Raw genomic sequence first — 17,069 nt, 5'->3', positions numbered from 1 at the left:
CGAAAGTGCTATGCCTTCAACGATACGGATACACGCAAGTGTTTCATGTGGGGTTTGTTCAGGGTTCCAGGGGTGTGGGCATATTGGTACACAAGCGGGTTTCTTTTGTGCATTGTCGGACTTGGGCTGACACATATGGGAGGTATGTTTTTGTTCTGGGCCGGATTGGGTCGGAGCAGGTGGTGTTGGGTAGAGTGTATGCCCCCCCTCCCCCTGTCCTGGACATTGCGGAACAATTAATGGCGCACTGGGCGGACATCCCAGACGTCCCGGGGATCATAGGAGGGGACTGGAACGACGTGATGGACATGTCTAGGGACCGACAATCAGAGGGCCGGGGGAGAGGGGAGGGTGGACGGATGAAACTTAATGCGCTGGTGGGTGGCTTGGCGTGGGTGGATGCCTGGAGGCGATGTCATGGTACTGCCCGTGCATACACATATCTGTCGGCGGTGCATGGCTCCTTCTCCCGACTAGACTACATTTTCTTGTCGGGGGCCGCGGTGTCCCAGTTGGAAGCAGCGGAGATCCTTTCGCGAGGGCTTTCGGACCACTCCCCGCTGTCTGCGGTCTTACGGATGGGGGGCGTGGGGCGGTCGTTTCGCTGGCGGCTCTCGGTGTGGCACTTGCAACAAAATGACTATAAGGTGAATATGACTGCGGCGGTGGATCAATATTTGTCACGAAATGTGGGGTCCGTGTCCGGGGTAGACATGTTGTGGGAGGCGCTGAAGCCGACACTACGCGGAGCAGATTCTGTGCGGCGGCCTGCCGTGAGCGCAGAGCGGGGTTAGTTCGGGCGGAGGCTGAGGTTCTGGAGTTGGAGCGTAGGGGCTGGGGAGATGGGGAGGCGTATTGTCGGCGGCTTCTTTATGCGTAGCAGACATATGGCTCCCTGCTACTCGACGAAGCACGTCAGGTGTGGCTAGCCACTAGGAGTCGAGTGTACCAGTGGGGGGACAAGTCTGGTGCAATGCTGCACAGGCTGTGTCAGGGGATGTGCCATACTCAGGACCTCCCAGGGATAGTGGACCCCGGGGGCACGCCTATAGTGGACCTGGGTGCACTAGCCAATAGCTTTGCTATATACTATTCAGGCCTATATAGTCCCTGTGAAAGCCTCACGGAAGCGGCTGTGGAGCGATTCCTGGGTGACCACCCTGTCACGGCGTTATCATCGGCGGCAAGGACGGCATTGGATCTTCCGCTAACGGTGGAAGAATTAGGGGAGGCGCTGGGCGGTCTGAATCCGGGCAAGGCCCCGTGCCCGAATGGGTTCCCGAGTGAGTTTTTTAAGAAGTAGCTTATTTTTAAAAAATCCCGTCTTCGGATTTCTGTTTGTGTTACTTTTTGCCTTCCCCCCTGTTTTTAAAAGCGCTCCTGGCCCCTACCTTGCACCGTAATTCAGGAATCACCACCGCTGTTTGGCGGGTCCGGGTTACCGGGAGGTTGTGGTTTTCTGTGGGTTTCAGCGCCATCTTGCTTTGGGAGGAAGCGCGAGCGCCATCTTTGAGCGTCCAGGTCACCTGGGACGCCGAGACGACGCTATTTAGGGCGAGCTGAGCGGAAGGTGAGCCTGCGTAGTGCCCTTGAGGGCGAGAATATCACTGGTGCCCCGCTGCTGTTCGCGCTGGTCGCGCGCCTTCTCTGCTTAGCTTATTTTTAAAAAATCCCGTCTTCGGATTTCTGTTTGTGTTACTTTTTGCCTTCCCCCCTGTTTTTAAAAGCGCTCCTGGCCCCTACCTTGCACCGTAATTCAGGAATCACCACCGCTGTTTGGCGGGTCCGGGTTACCGGGAGGTTGTGGGTTTCTGTGGGTTTCAGCGCCATCTTGCTTTGGGAGGAAGCGCGAGCGCCATCTTTGAGCGTCCAGGTCACCTGGGACGCCGAGACGACGCTATTTAGGGCGAGCTGAGCGGAAGGTGAGCCTGCTTAGTGCCCTTGAGGGCGAGAATATCACTGGTGCCCCGCTGCTGTTCGCGCTGGTCGCGCGCCTTCTCTGCTTAGCTTATTTTTAAAAAATCCCGTCTTCGGATTTCTGTTTGTGTTACTTTTGCCTTCCCCCCTGTTTTTAAAAGCGCTCCTGGCCCCTACCTTGCACCGTAATTCAGGAATCACCACCGCTGTTTGGCGGGTCTGGGTTACCGGGAGGTTGTGGGTTTCTGTGGGTTTCAGCGCCATCTTGCTTTGGGAGGAAGCGCGAGCGCCATCTTTGAGCGTCCAGGTCACCTGGGACGCCGAGACGACGCTATTTAGGGCGAGCTGAGCGGAAGGTGAGCCTGCTTAGTGCCCTTGAGGGCGAGAATATCACTGGTGCCCCGCTGCTGTTCGCGCTGGTTGCGCGCCTTCTCTGCTTAGCTTATTTTTTAAAAATCCCGTCTTCGGATTTCTGTTTGTGTTACTTTTTGCCTTCCCCCCTGTTTTTAAAAGCGCTCCTGGCCCCTACCTTGCACCGTAATTCAGGAATCACCACCGCTGTTTGGCGGGTCCGGGTTACCGGGAGGTTGTGGGTTTCTGTGGGTTTCAGCGCTATCTTGCTTTGGGAGGAAGCGCGAGCGCCATCTTTGAGCGTCCAGGTCACCTGGGACGCCGAGACGACGCTATTTAGGGCGAGCTGAGCGGAAGGTGAGCCTGCTTAGTGCCCTTGAGGGCGAGAATATCACTGGTGCCCCGCTGCTGTTCGCGCTGGTCGCGCGCCTTCTCTGCTTAGCTTATTTTTAAAAAATCCCGTCTTCGGATTTCTGTTTGTGTTACTTTTTGCCTTCCCCCCTGTTTTTAAAAGCGCTCCTGGCCCCTACCTTGCACCGTAATTCAGGAATCACCACCGCTGTTTGGCGGGTCCGGGTTACCGGGAGGTTGTGGGTTTCTGTGGGTTTCAGCGCCATCTTGCTTTGGGAGGAAGCGCGAGCGCCATCTTTGAGCGTCCAGGTCACCTGGGACGCCGAGACGACGCTATTTAGGGCGAGCTGAGCGGAAGGTGAGCCTGCTTAGTGCCCTTGAGGGCGAGAATATCACTGGTGCCCCGCTGCTGTTCGCGCTGGTCGCGCGCCTTCTCTGCTTAGCTTATTTTTAAAAAATCCCGTCTTCGGATTTCTGTTTGTGTTACTTTTTGCCTTCCCCCCTGTTTTTAAAAGCGCTCCTGGCCCCTACCTTGCACCGTAATTCAGGAATCACCACCGCTGTTTGGCGGGTCCGGGTTACCGGGAGGTTGTGGGTTTCTGTGGGTTTCAGCGCCATCTTGCTTTGGGAGGAAGCGCGAGCGCCATCTTTGAGGGTCCAGGTCACCTGGGACGCCGAGACGACGCTATTTAGGGCGAGCTGAGCGGAAGGTGAGCCTGCTTAGTGCCCTTGAGGGCGAGAATATCACTGGTGCCCCGCTGCTGTTCGCGCTGGTTGCGCGCCTTCTCTGCTTAGCTTATTTTTTAAAAATCCCGTCTTCGGATTTCTGTTTGTGTTACTTTTTGCCTTCCCCCCTGTTTTTAAAAGCGCTCCTGGCCCCTACCTTGCACCGTAATTCAGGAATCACCACCGCTGTTTGGCGGGTCCGGGTTACCGGGAGGTTGTGGGTTTTTGTGGGTTTCAGCGCCATCTTGCTTTGGGAGGAAGCGCGAGCGCCATCTTTGAGCGTCCAGGTCACCTGGGACGCCGAGACGACGCTATTTAGGGCGAGCTGAGCGGAAGGTGAGCCTGCTTAGTGCCCTTGAGGGCGAGAATATCACTGGTGCCCCGCTGCTGTTCGCGCTGGTCGCGCGCCTTCTCTGCTTAGCTTATTTTTAAAAAATCCCGTCTTCGGATTTCTGTTTGTGTTACTTTTTGCCTTCCCCCCTGTTTTTAAAAGCGCTCCTGGCCCCTACCTTGCACCGTAATTCAGGAATCACCACCGCTGTTTGGCGGGTCCGGGTTACCGGGAGGTTGTGGGTTTCTGTGGGTTTCAGCGCCATCTTGCTTTGGGAGGAAGCGCGAGCGCCATCTTTGAGCGTCCAGGTCACCTGGGACGCCGAGACGACGCTATTTAGGGCGAGCTGAGCGGAAGGTGAGCCTGCTTAGTGCCCTTGAGGGCGAGAATATCACTGGTGCCCCGCTCCTGTTCGCGCTGGTCGCGCGCCTTCTCTGCTTAGCTTATTTTTAAAAAATCCCGTCTTCGGATTTCTGTTTGTGTTACTTTTTGCCTTCCCCCCTGTTTTTAAAAGCGCTCCTGGCCCCTACCTTGCACCGTAATTCAGGAATCACCACCGCTGTTTGGCGGGTCCGGGTTACCGGGAGGTTGTGGGTTTCTGTGGGTTTCAGCGCCATCTTGCTTTGGGAGGAAGCGCGAGCGCCATCTTTGAGCGTCCAGGTCACCTGGGACGCCGAGACGACGCTATTTAATGCTCGCTGGTCTCGCGCAGCGGTAACGCGCAGCGGAGCGCCTTCCCTGCGCCTGAGTCGTGCCAGAGTCCTGCCCGTCTGCGCTCGTCCGCGTCTCGGAGGCGGACGAGGTCGGACTCTGGTCCTCGGCTCCTGTTGTCTGCCGGGTTAGAGGTTGACTACCCGCAGCTCTAGGATGATTACGTATAGCGCTGCGTCCTTGTTTGCTTTGCGCCCCCCTCGCTCGGCCTGTCTGTCTCTTTTCCCCGGCGGTCGCCGTCTAGGCAAGGGTTGCCCCGTGTGTAACTGGCTCCCCACATTATCATCTACTCATGGTCCATCTACCCCTCCTCAGTACTGTCATTGCGCGTTGCTTAACACTAGGTCCCTTCCTCGTCATACCTCGGATATATGGGATCTTCTCGCGCACTCCAAGATCTCTTGCTTATTTCTAACTGAGACTTGGCTGGGAGTGGGCTCGGAACCCGACATTGCCTGTGCTGTCCCGCCTAACTATTCCATCTTACGGAGGGATAGAACTGAGGGAAGAGGCGGTGGGGTGGCTCTGATAGTGGACAAGGTCTTTGATTGCTCCTCCTTTGCGGTGGACAACATTGCCGGATGTGAATCCTTAGGTTTTACACTCCATCTATCGGCGTCCCAGACCTGTACCGGAATTCTCCTCTATAGACCCCCTGGACCCATCGGGTCCTTTTTCGAGGACCTACAGTCGGCCTTATCAGTACCTTGCATGCGTTCTGCGCACTGCTTGTTATTAGGCGACTTAAATTTGCACATGGACTGTCTAACCGATGCTGAAGCTACCAAACTCCGTGATATCACGGCGATGTTAGGGCTAGCCCCTTTTATCCACAGCCCCACTCACGTGAAAGGCCACACATTAGATGTGATCTTTTCCTCCAAGCCTATTGAGGTGTCCCCTCCACTCCCGGTCCTCTGGTCAGATCATTATCTGATAAACTTTGCCTTAGTGTTTGAATCTAAGCTTAGCCATAGGGCTCTGAAGGAAGGGTCCCGGCAATCTAGAGCCTACCACCTAGTGACAGCAGATATGCTCTCCGATGCTCTCTGCCAATACCCGTGTCAACTGACAGGGGTTCTGGAAACCGACCTAATCCTGGTCCAGAACTGGATGCAGGCAAGATTCGAGGAGCTGGCCCCATTGAAGCCTGCTAGAACAGCACCTCATCTTAATTCTGCTCCTTGGTTCTCTTCCACTTTACGTACAATGCGACAAGACTGCAAAAAGTTGGAAAGGCGGTGGCGGCGCAAGTACGATCTTGTGGAGCTAACGAAATACCGCGACGCGATAAAGTCTTACTATAAACAGATTGCCGCAGCCAAAAAGAACTATCTTGAGCAGAGAATTGACAAAGCCGATAATACGAGCCGGGAACTCTTTAGGATTGTGAAGGAGTTTGTCAACCCTGTAGTAGGGACCCCGGTCCATTCACACACGGAAGAATGGATCAAACAGCTCGCCGACTTTTTTGTGACTAAAATCTTAAAGATTCAGGACACTTTTCCATCTGTGGATTCCCGAACGGCTGACGCTGTGTTAGGGGATAAGTCGACCTATTTAGCTCCCTCACAGGCTAAATCTGGGCCTTTACTATCTGTCTTTCCCCAGCTGTCCTGTGAGACATCGCTTGAGCTGTTATCCCGGCTGCAATCTGGCTCGCCTCTGGATGCTTGTCCGGCGAAATGCTTGGGCAAGGTGGCCTCAGCGTTGAACAGCTTGCTGAACCCCTTGCTTAATCTATCATTGAGTTCAGGGGTGGTTCCACGACAATGGAAACACGCACTCATTCTGCCGCTGATTAAGAAGCCTCTGCTCGACCCCCTGCAATGCGCTAACTATAGACCAATCTCCCTCCTCCCTGCTCTGGCGAAGGTGTTGGAGAAACATGTTCAGCATACTCTGACCACCTTTATTGAGAACAACAAACTGCTGCATGACTCCCAGTCCGGCTTTCGTGCGAATTACAGCACGGAGACGGCTCTGGTAGAGGTTACCGACGCCATCAGGGAGACGCTCGATCATGGGGGAAAGGCTATGCTAGTCATGTTGGACCTATCGGCGGCGTTCGACACCGTCCCACACACAGGTCTCCTCTCAAGACTCAGGGAGATTGGTCTGCGAGGGACGGTGCTGGACTGGTTTCAATCCTTTCTTGCCGACCGCCGACAGGTGATCTGGGCTCCGCCGTTCTCGGCCGAAATGCTTTCGCTGGAGGTGGGGGTGCCTCAAGGTTCCATCCTGAGCCCCACCATCTTCAACATATACATGGCCCCTCTAGCGGAGGTAGCGGAGGCGTTTGGGGCCCGGGTCATCTCATACGCTGATGACACCCAGCTCTTGTTCACCTGCAGGAAGGGAGAGGCCTTTAACGGCGGCAGAATCAAGGACTGTCTGAGCGCAGTCTTTGCGTGGTTTCAGCGGCACAGCCTGAAATGCAACTCAGACAAATCTGAGCTGCTCTTTTTCGGCTGTGCCCCTGATCCGGGCTGGAAGACATGGTGGCCCCAGGACATGTTCCCCCCAGAGAAACCATCTTCTCAGGTAAAAAATCTCGGAGTGGTGTTTGACGATGATCTATCCTTCCGTCCACACATCCTGGGATTAGCAGGGAAATGTTTCAGCATCCTCAAGATGCTTAGGAAATTTCTTCCTCTGCTCTCACTGCAGTATCGTAGGAATGTAGTCCAGGCGCTTGTGGGCTCCCGCCTGGACTATGCTAATGCACTCTTTGCAGGCCTACCTAAGTATCTGTTATCCAGACTGCAGATTGTCCAGAATTCGGCGGCCAGAGCCATCTATGGGCTGCCCAGGAGAGCTAGCGCCTCTGCGCTCCTGGCTAGGCTGCACTGGCTGCCAATTTCGGGGAGAATCAGATTTAAGCTCCTCACTCTGGCATTTAAAGCCCTCCATGCGATTGGCCCTAACTATCTGAGGAAGCGTATTGCTTTCTATGTGCCGCGGAGGTTGCTGAGGTCGGCGGACCTGGCTAAAATGGAGGTGCCTGTGGTCAAACGTGTTCGGATGGGAGGTCGTTCCTTCCAATACGTGACAGCCTGCTTGTGGAACGAGCTCCCACTTTCCCTTCGGAAAGCGAACAACCTCCTGGCTTTCAGGAAGGAGTTGAAGACTCTGCTCTTTACCAAGTAATCCGCTGTGACTGTAGTAGGTTTGCCTTTGGTTTCCTGTTTCTCTGGGCCTCTTTGCTAAAGCGCCGGGACACCCTTTTGGGGTAGCCGTGCGCTCAAAAAGTTCGGCTTAACATTAACATTAACAAGTACTTTCTACAATTAGGCCTGCATTATGCGGCGGTGGTGGAGAAGGCCCGAGAGTGTGGTTTGTTACCCCGGGATTGGAGGCATGCTGAGATTGTAGTGTTCCACAAGCCGGGCAGGCCCCCGGAGGAGCACGCCTCGTATCGACCGATCTCCCTTATCAATGTGGAGGCCAAAATCTTGGCGAAAGCCTTGGCCAATCGTCTCTTGCCATACATCGCCTCGTTGGTTCATCCGGATCAGGCGGGGTTCATGCCCTCCCGTGCCACGCGACATAATATTCGGCGGGCCCATGTGGCGATTGTTGAGGTGCAGCGGTTGGGGGTCACGGCAGCCTTGTTGTTGGCGGATATGGATAGGGCGTTTGATTCCCTTAGCTGGCGTTATATGTTCCTGCTGCTGCGACGCTTGAACTTCGGGCTGCGCTTCCTGTCCTATGTGCAGCTTCTTTATACGGAGATTACGGCTTCGGTCAGGGTGGCAGGGGTGTCCTCATTGCCGTTTCCCGTACGGCGTGGAACGCGCCAGGGCTGCCCCCTGTCCCCGTATTTGTTTGCCCTGGCCATGGAACCATTGGCGGTGTGGGTACGGATGGACGCGCAGATCTCCGGCTTTGAGTGGGAAAGTGGCCTGGCCGATCGTATAGCTCTCTATGCGGACGATGTCCTCTTTTTCCTGACAGACCTTGACCGCACGGGGCCCCGGCTGCTCCGTATCATGCAGATATTTGGTGAGACGTCGGGTCTCTTCATGAACCCCCGGAAGTCCACCTTGTGGGTATTGGGGGGTCCGACTCAGCAGCAGGGGTGGGCATCCTCAGTGCAGATGGCGGTGGGGGGGCTTCAGTATTTAGGGGTGTTCTTATCACCTACTCCGGCGGTTTCTTGGGGGCGAAATGTGGTGCCCGTGTGGGAGCGTGTGTGTCGCGACATGAAACTGTGGACTCGCATGCCACTCACTATTTTTGGCCGGTCTGCGATTTTTAAGATGGTGGCTCTTCCTCGCCTTCTGTACCAGCTGCAGAATCATCCATATGCGATTTCACCGGACTGGTTTCGTCGGTTGAGCTCGACCTTGGGTAAGTTCCTGTGGGAGGGTGGGGTGGTGCGAGTGGCCCTACGGACGTGCTTCCTCTCAACATATGACGGGGGACTGGCTACGTCGGATCTGCTCTCTTATTATCATGCCTCCCACCTGCTAGTTCTGAACGAGTGGTGGTATGGGGGAAGGGGGGATCCGGCATACGCTGGCAGCTCATGGCCCCACACACACTTCACACTCTGCTGTATTCCGCCGCGTATCGGGCGCGTTTGCCACCGGCGACACAGGTAGTTTTTCAGATTTGGCGCCAGGCGCTGACGCGCATTAAGTGGTGGAACGTGATCACGCGGGAGACCCCTCTGTGGCACAATGGGCGACTACCTCAGATGGCGGCCCTGTTAGGGTTTGAGGGGTGGGATCGGATAGGCATCTCCACCATAGGTGATGTGGTGCGGGGGTGTGCTCTGAAGTCTTTCCAGGTGCTTCAACAAGAGTTCAGCATGCCACGGACGCAGTTCTATAGGTACCTACAGTTTCGCCACGCACTCTCCCCCAGCCTGGCGGGCTTAGACTCCATAGCTGACTTTAGCCCAGTGGAGGCGAAGCTCTTTATGGGTGACCTCCAAGAGAAGAAAATCTCCAAGATATACCGAACGCTCGTTATCCATAGCGCCCCCTCTCTCCAGCGGCTCAAAGGGAAATGGGAGGACGATGTTGGGCCCCTTGACGAGACAGACTGGACGGATGCGCTGGCCTCGCCTCGGGGGGCGGCCATAGCAATCCGACTGCGACTGGTACAATTCAAATATCTGCATAGGGTGTATTTTACCCGTAGGAGGCTGTGACGGGCGGGCCTGATTGCCTCTCCGGAGTGTCTCCGTTGTGGACGGGAGGAGGGCTCCTTCTTTCACACAGTATGGCTCTGTGGGTCTTTGTCCCGGTTTTGAAGAGGGGTGTTGACCTGTTTATCCGAGGTGCTGGGTTGGGATCTTCCCGCAGACCCCAAGTTGATACTCTTGCACGTTATGGAGGATATCGGTGGCAATATATACAAGAGACATTTACTACTGCTGGGCCTTACACTGGCCAAGAGGGATATTGCCCGGGCATGGAAGGCTCCGGCGGCTACCTCGCTGAATGTGTGGAAGAGGGGGTTGGACTTTAGTATGGGCCTGGAGCTCCCCATATTCGCAGCTAGGGGGTGCCCCCGTAAACATTATAAGATATGGAAGCGTTGGGCAGACTATAAGGGTCTCACCCCGTGGAGCCGTTTCCGGAGGAACCGGAGGAGGTGTCCATCTAATTCTCCGGGGGAGAGGAGGCGTGCGCAAGGACGGGGGTTGGACCTGTCAGGCTTATGCTCATTCAAGATGTTGTTTGCTGAATATGTACGATGCGGTCGGGGGGGGGAATCCGGTAGGTGGGGGGGGGGGGAGAGTTGGGGGTTTGTTTTCACCTGAAAGGCATTTCAAGTATCCTATTTCGATAACATGTCAATGTCATGATTGGTGCAATGCTTGGGCCGATACCCCTGGGGCTTCAGGGGCCGGCAATATATGTGTTTATTGACGAAAAAAAACAATAAAAAAAAAATACACAGCTTCAGACTTATGTGAAGGGCTTTCACCCCAGCTGTATTTGAATAATAAAAGGCATGTTTCTTGGTGACTTTGGCTGATATAGGAGTTTAAAGACTTATACAATGATTGTGTATGCCTTTCCTCCTTTTTCACTTCTTGCTACCTCTCCCTTTCAATCAAATGTGAACATATGTGACCTCTGTTCTCTAGAATTTTGTGTCTGGTGACCTTTCCCTGCTGTTTGTTGTCTGTGCTCTGTCTTATTTAGTTTTGCTCTTGCTATACCTCTGGTACATTTTATTTGTCCAGCAATATCTGTTATTTTGTACTTATAAACTGATCTAAATATGTCTGCACCACCAGTGCCTTTTATACGCTTTTCTCTGATCTGTTATTAAACACTCTCAATGCATCTGTCAGCCTAATTCTAATATCTGGTCACTCTTTTGTCATATGGACTTCCTTTATTTGTTTCTTATTGTGTTGTTAGGTATATCAATCTCTTCTCCTGCTGTTATTCATAATATTTTTGATAATCAAGTTGTTCTTGTTTGAATTCTTTTTGACTGCTTCTCTCTTATCATACTTTTATTTTAAACATTTTAGTCCTCTTTTTGTGACCTGGAAGGCTGGACGAGACAAGCGACTACGGGGATGCATTGGTACTTTCTCAGCCATGAATCTGCACTCAGGCCTCAGGGAATATACATTAACCAGGTAAAAAGATGGATGGTAATTTTCTTATTCGTCATTCTGTGACCTCAGGCTAGCTGCATAACTGCACTTGGTTTTCATTATTTTGAATATTTTGACATTTGCTGTTGTAAGGGCCATAAGGCTTGCAATGTCATATCAATCTAGCCATGTCATGAAATATGATACGAGGAGACACTTTTTTTTTTTTTAAAACAATTTTTATTAGTTTGTCCCCAACAACAGCATCTTGAGGTCAGCGTTACATACAGTAGGCCCGTGTAGGAGAACTAGGCAATTAACGACAATACAGGAGAAAGTAGTTCCGCAACAGTGCCATTCCTAACACCCCACCCCACTCCCCCCCTACCCCCACCCCCCCGTCAGTGTGCCCACAGCGGTCCCCCCCCTGGTAATGCGTAGAGTGCCCCACGCAGCCAGGAAGCTGAACTCAGAATCATGGGATGAACCCCATCAGTGGTCTCAAAAGTACCAAAGGCTGCACTCTACCGCTCATAGGCATACCACCCCGGAGCTCGACCACCATGTACATCCTAATAAAGTTGCGCAAACAGCGATTATTCTCGGGGAATATTCAAGCGGCCTCCTCCTGAGTAGTCTCCCTGGCAGTCCCAGCAGGTCCCTCCACACTCCTCCCAGTCCGGGCCACTCGCGCCTGATCCCCACCCTCCTCTTCCTGTTCCCCCCAGCGACGAAGCTCCTCCACCAAAGCCCCCCACGCCCTAGCAGCATCCTGCGCTTTGTCATTGGAAGAACGCCTGGCCAACTGTAGGCGAAGTGTCCCCTCAGTCCCCGCCCAAATCAGGAAGCTCCTCCTCCACCTCCGAATGCTCAGCCCCGTTCTTGCCTTCCAGTGCATGGTAAGCTCCCTCTTCGCCATTATCAGCCCCAGATCGATAAATTTGCTCGTGATTTTTGTACGGGAGGTGTGTGGGAACCAAAGCAGAAGGCAAGCTCCCATGTCCACCGCCAGCACGCGCTCAGTCACTCGATTCAGACACGCCACCACATCCGTCCAGTAAGAGCCCAAACCCGGACAGGACCAGAACATATGGCCGAAGTCAGACCCTCCGTATGGCACCGAGGGCAGCCCGACGAGGAGCCTCCAAAATATTGCAGAATCTTTGCCGGGGTTAAGTAGGCCCTGTGGAGAGTATAGAATTGGACCAGTTGAAATCTAGCGTTGCGCGTGCCCTTCCAGGGTCGCCGCAACAGCTGCGACCGTGTCGTCTCCGGGATAGGCCTACCAAGGTCCCCCTCTCACTTCTCCCGCCCTTCCGTGGACAGCCGTCCATAGAGACAGGTGATGGCCTTCACGGTGCCCGCCGCCATAGCGACATACTGACATCCCAAGGACGTTGGGGGTTCCGACAGCCCCATCCTCCAGTGTTTCCGAGTCCCAGCCACCAGGGCAGAATGAAGGAGATAATCCCCCCTCAGCAAATCGAAATCCCTCTGCAACTCGCGGAACGGCAGCAAAACCCCGTCCCTATATAGATCCCCCAGCATGTGAACCCCACGGTCCTCCCAGCCCGCCAAGGCCGACCAGTCTCCGCCATGGGGGAGAGCCGTGCACATGCCCAAAGGAATTTCCGGGGCATATGGGGCCACGAAGCTCGCTCGTTTCTGACTACGGAGCCAGCAGAGCCGAAGCGTGCACTCCTCGAGCGTGAGCTGATCCAACCGGAGCTTTTGCTGCAACATAATGAACGACAATACATGTCTAGGGATAATCCTACCCTGCGGGCCCTCCGGGCCTCTGAACTCGCGTGCCACGGCCTGTGTAAGGCACTGCAGCTGCGCCGCCAGATAATACCATTCGAAGTCCGGAACTGCCAGCCCCCCCTCCACCCTCGGTCTCATCAGGGTGGCCAACGCCACCCGACGCCTGCCTGTGCCCCAAAGAAACCCTGTCATCAACGCCCAAAGCGTCTTAAAAAAGGAGGCCGGGATCCAGATTGGCAAGGTGCGGAAGAAATAAAGCAAGCGTGGGAGCGCTACCATTTCCAGCAGCGCTATTCGACCGGCCACCGACAGCGGGAGGGTGCGCCAGAACGCCATACTCCCCTTGAGCCCCCTTAGCGCTCCCCCCACATTGCCCTCGAAAAGATCGCCAGGAGCGTGAAATATGCGGACACCCAGGTAAGGCAGGCAAGCAGGTTCCCAGCGGAGGTCGGCAAGCGCCATAGGAGCCCGGACCCCAGGAGACAGAGGAAACAGGCAAGTCTTAGCCCAGTTAACGTGTAACCCGGAAAAGGAGCCGAACTCCCGGAGCAGGAGTCTAGCGCCTCGCAGAGAGTCCCGCGCATCCGCTAGATACAGCAAGAGGTCATCCACGTACAGGGAGATGTAGTGTGGCTCACCACGTAACTGAACCCCCTCATAAAACCGTCCCTGACGGGCATGCGCTGCCAAGGGCTCGATCGCCAGAGCAAACAAAAGTGGGGACAGCGAGCAACCCTGTCAAGTGCCTCTCTCTACTTGACAAGCAGCCGAGATAGTACGCCCTGTGCAGACTCTAGCCGTGGCAGAGCGGTATAACAATCTGGTCCAGCGCACGAAGTGGTCCCCCAGGCCGAACCCCTGCAGCACCTGAAACAGATACGGCCACTCCACACTATCGAATGCCTTTTCAATATCCACCGACAGTACTACGGCTTCTGATGGGCCCTCCTCCCGGTCCCCCATGATCCGCACTAACCTGCGAATACCCGCCGTGGTATTCCGCGTTGGAATGAAACCCGACTGGTCCGTATGTACCAGCGCGCCCATGTGGGCCATGAGCCGCGTGGCCAAGATCTTGCTAAGGATCTTATAATCCACCGAAAGCATAGAAAGCGGGCGGTACGCTGACCTGGAGGACGGGGCCCCATCTTTCTTCAGTAACGGGACTATGATCGCCTCCCTCAAGGTACCCGGCAGCTCACCCACGTCCCACACCTCCCTGCATATCGCCTGCAGGCGCGGAGCCAAGGCGTCCTAATACGCGGCATAAAACTCCACTGGGAGACCATCCGCCCCCGGGGTCTTTTTCCGGGCCATGTGTTTAACCGCCACTCTGATTTCTCCAAGGGAGATCTCCGCCCCCAGGGCCGACCCCTGCTCCGGATCCAATTGTGGCAACCCAGCAGCTGCTAAGTAAGCGTCCAGCCCATCAGGCAAATCCCGCATTCTACTCTGATACAGCCGTGAGTAATAGTCCCAGAATTGGTCATTGATCTCCCGTTGTGAGTAGACCAGGTCCCCCGCAGGGGTAGCCAACGACAGTATAGGGGTGCCCCTAAGCGCTGGGTTAGCCAGCCAGGCCAATAACGACCCTACCTTATCCCGCTCAGCGTGCGCGCGGACCATGTATTCCTTATAGTCATAACAGCCAAGCCGCTCCACCTGCGCAGCCACCTCTTCCCGCGTCGCCAAGACCTCCCCCTGGGCATCCCCGTCAGTGTGACCAGCAAGTTCCGCTTGGCGCAGCCGCGCCTCAGCGCGGTCAACGTCCCGCAACAGAACCTTGCGCGTCCCAGCGACGGCCGAGATACAAATCCCCCGCACCACCGCCTTGAGCGCATCCCATTCAAGGGCTCTGCTTGTCGCCGTCCCCGCGTTATCCGTAAAGTAGCGTTCCACGCCCTCCCCGAGTTCCGCGTGAAACACAGGATCCTCCAGCAGCGTCGGATTCAAGCGCCAGGTCGGAATCACCTGCTGCTGCTGGGACCAGAGGACCGTTATCAAGCAGGGGTTGTGGTCTGAGAGTGTCCTTGCCAGATACTCGCTGTGACACATAAGCCCCAGGGCTCCCGGGGTACACAAGAAGCCGTCCAGCCGAACATGAAGATCGTGCGGTACAGAATAGAAGGAGTAATCCCTGTCGGACGGGTGATGCACCCGCCAAGCGTCTACGAGTCCCCAGGCTGCCTGCCAGTCGCGCCTCGCCTTGGCCACCCTATGTACCGCTGATTGAGCTAGCTGAGGATGAGAGCGATCCAATTCTACATCAGTGACCGAGTTAAAGTCCCCCCCAAGAAACACCGTGCCCACCAGAAAGGACGCCAGCCTCCCAGATAGCCGCGCAAAGAAAGCAGTGTAGTCAGAGTTTGGGGCGTAAATACTGCAGAAGGTCACATCCCTGCCATCTAATCGACCAGAGACCGCCACAAACTTCCCCTCCGGGTCTACCAGCGTGGCTGTAGGTTGAAAAGGAACCCCGGATCGGACCCAGATCAAAGCCCCCCTAGCGAAAGCAGAAAAGGTAGTGTAAAACAGCTGTCCCCTCCATCGCCTCTGCAGCGCCAGCCCCTCCGCCCAATCCACATGCGTTTCCTGCAAGAAGGCCACCTGTATCCCCCTGCGGACCAAGCAGGCATGTACCTTATAACGTTTTCTCATGGAGTTCAGCCCTCGCACATTCCAAGTGATACACTTCAGTTCAAGGCGGGTCGCCATATGAATATATACCACAAATCACATCCCAAAACAACCTAGCGGGCACACTGACACATCCCCCCACATAAACCTCACCCAACAAACCCAAACCCCTCCCATCCCCAGAACAGGCTCTAAACCACAGTTACCCATCCAAACACCCACTGAACGAAAAAGAAAAGCACCCTGGTAGCCACCAGGGTCTCACAATATGTGTGAGGTAGAGGGGGTGACCCAACACCAGCACGGGCCGGACTGAAGTCCAACAGGCTGGTCCGTATGTCGGCCTCAGGAGTCAAAGTCCCCTTCTCCCGGCAGCGTCCCGCCCCTAGCGCACCCCCCAAAGCAAAGAGCCCCGTCCCCCCACAGAACCCAGGAGCGACACCCCTCAACAGCAACAGCAGAACCACACTCGCCCCTCACTGGACCACAAAGCAGCACTAAGTGCGCCACCCTGTACAACATACAGTTCATAGTGAGGCTGCCTCACGTGTCCAGCATTCCATCCGCAGTGGCCGGCGTGACCTCCGGCAAGCGCCCACCGGCACCCTCAGAGTTCACCGACTCCTCTGACGCCTCCGACTCCTCTGCCGCAGAACTCCGCCGGGATCCCGAATCCGCAGTCGAGGTCGCAGCCACTGCCCCAGAGATGACAGAGACCGCCTCCAGAGCCGCCTGCCTCTCCAACTCCGTCTGAGAATGCGGGGGAGACCGGCCTGTCACCACACGCCTCCTGTGTCGGCGGGCCCGACGAGGTCCCGGCGGGGCCCGAGCCTCCGAGGCTCGCCGTCCAGCTCCGCCCTGGCCCTCGCGCTACCGCTCCAGCCAGCCCCATGCGTCGGCAGGTGCATCAAAGAAATGAGCAGTCCCATCCGCCATCACCTTCAATCTAGCCGGAAAGAACAGGGCATACTGGATCCTCTCCGCGCGAAGGGCCTTCTTAACTGCCATGAATGAAAAGCGACTGCGCTGAACCTCCTGAGAATAATCAGGGTAAAGTGAGACTAGGGCATTGTCAACTTTGTATGGGCCAGATGCCCGGGCCCTCCGCAGAATGAGGTCGCGATCCTTGAAATGCAGCAGGCGGGCGACCACCGGTCTCGGGGGACGACCCGGAGCCGGCTGGCGGGCCGGTACTCGATGGGCCCTTTCAAGGGTGTAAAACTGCGACAGGCCCTCCGGCGCCACCACCTCCTCCATCCACTTCTCAAGATAGCCGACCATGTCATCCCCTTCGATTCTTTCGGGCAGGCCTACCACCCGAACATTATTGCGTCTGTTACGCCCTTCCGCCTCCTCGGCCTCTTCTCAAGTAGGTGCACTCTGCGCGATAAGTCTCCCAGCGAGGCCTCCGTCGACGTCACCAGCTTAAGTTCCGCAGTTTCAACGCGGTCGGCCAATTTGCCATGGTCAGCTCGCAAGAGCCCGAGGCTCGTGGATACCTGGGCTATGTCTCGGCGTAGCGCCTCCCCCGAGTCAGAAATGGCCTGGAGGATCCGGTCCATCTGTTGCTGCCGCAGTCCCGCCGCAAGCGCTCCAGCCGGGTCCTGGGCCTGAGGGTCCGGCGGGGTCTCCGTTCGATCCAGCAGGGCGCCGCGGCTTCCCCATGGGCCGACCACAAGAGCCTCAACACGCCCCAGCCGGGAGGAGCTT

At 55.8% G+C, this 17,069-nt stretch overlaps 1 protein-coding gene across 11 annotated transcripts in view; it reads left to right on the top strand.

The window, feature by feature from the left end:
• The window catches only part of AMMECR1L (AMMECR1 like), a 1,417,960-nt gene that overhangs the window by 858,797 nt on the left and 542,094 nt on the right, over positions 1-17,069 (top strand). For all 11 annotated transcript variants that reach the window (XM_085634451.1, XM_085634444.1, XM_085634449.1 and 8 more), the window contains one exon: positions 10,890-11,000. In XM_085634451.1, coding sequence (XP_085490577.1) covers positions 10,890-11,000 — 111 coding nt within the window. The remainder of the gene's footprint in view (positions 1-10,889; positions 11,001-17,069) is intronic.

This window comes from Triturus cristatus, chromosome 11 (genome assembly GCF_964204655.1).
Source record: "Triturus cristatus chromosome 11, aTriCri1.1, whole genome shotgun sequence".
In the NCBI taxonomy this organism is placed as follows: domain Eukaryota; kingdom Metazoa; phylum Chordata; class Amphibia; order Caudata; family Salamandridae; genus Triturus; species Triturus cristatus.
The sequence above is the reverse complement of the archived record's forward strand: the minus strand, read 5'-3'. Positions and strand labels throughout refer to the sequence as shown.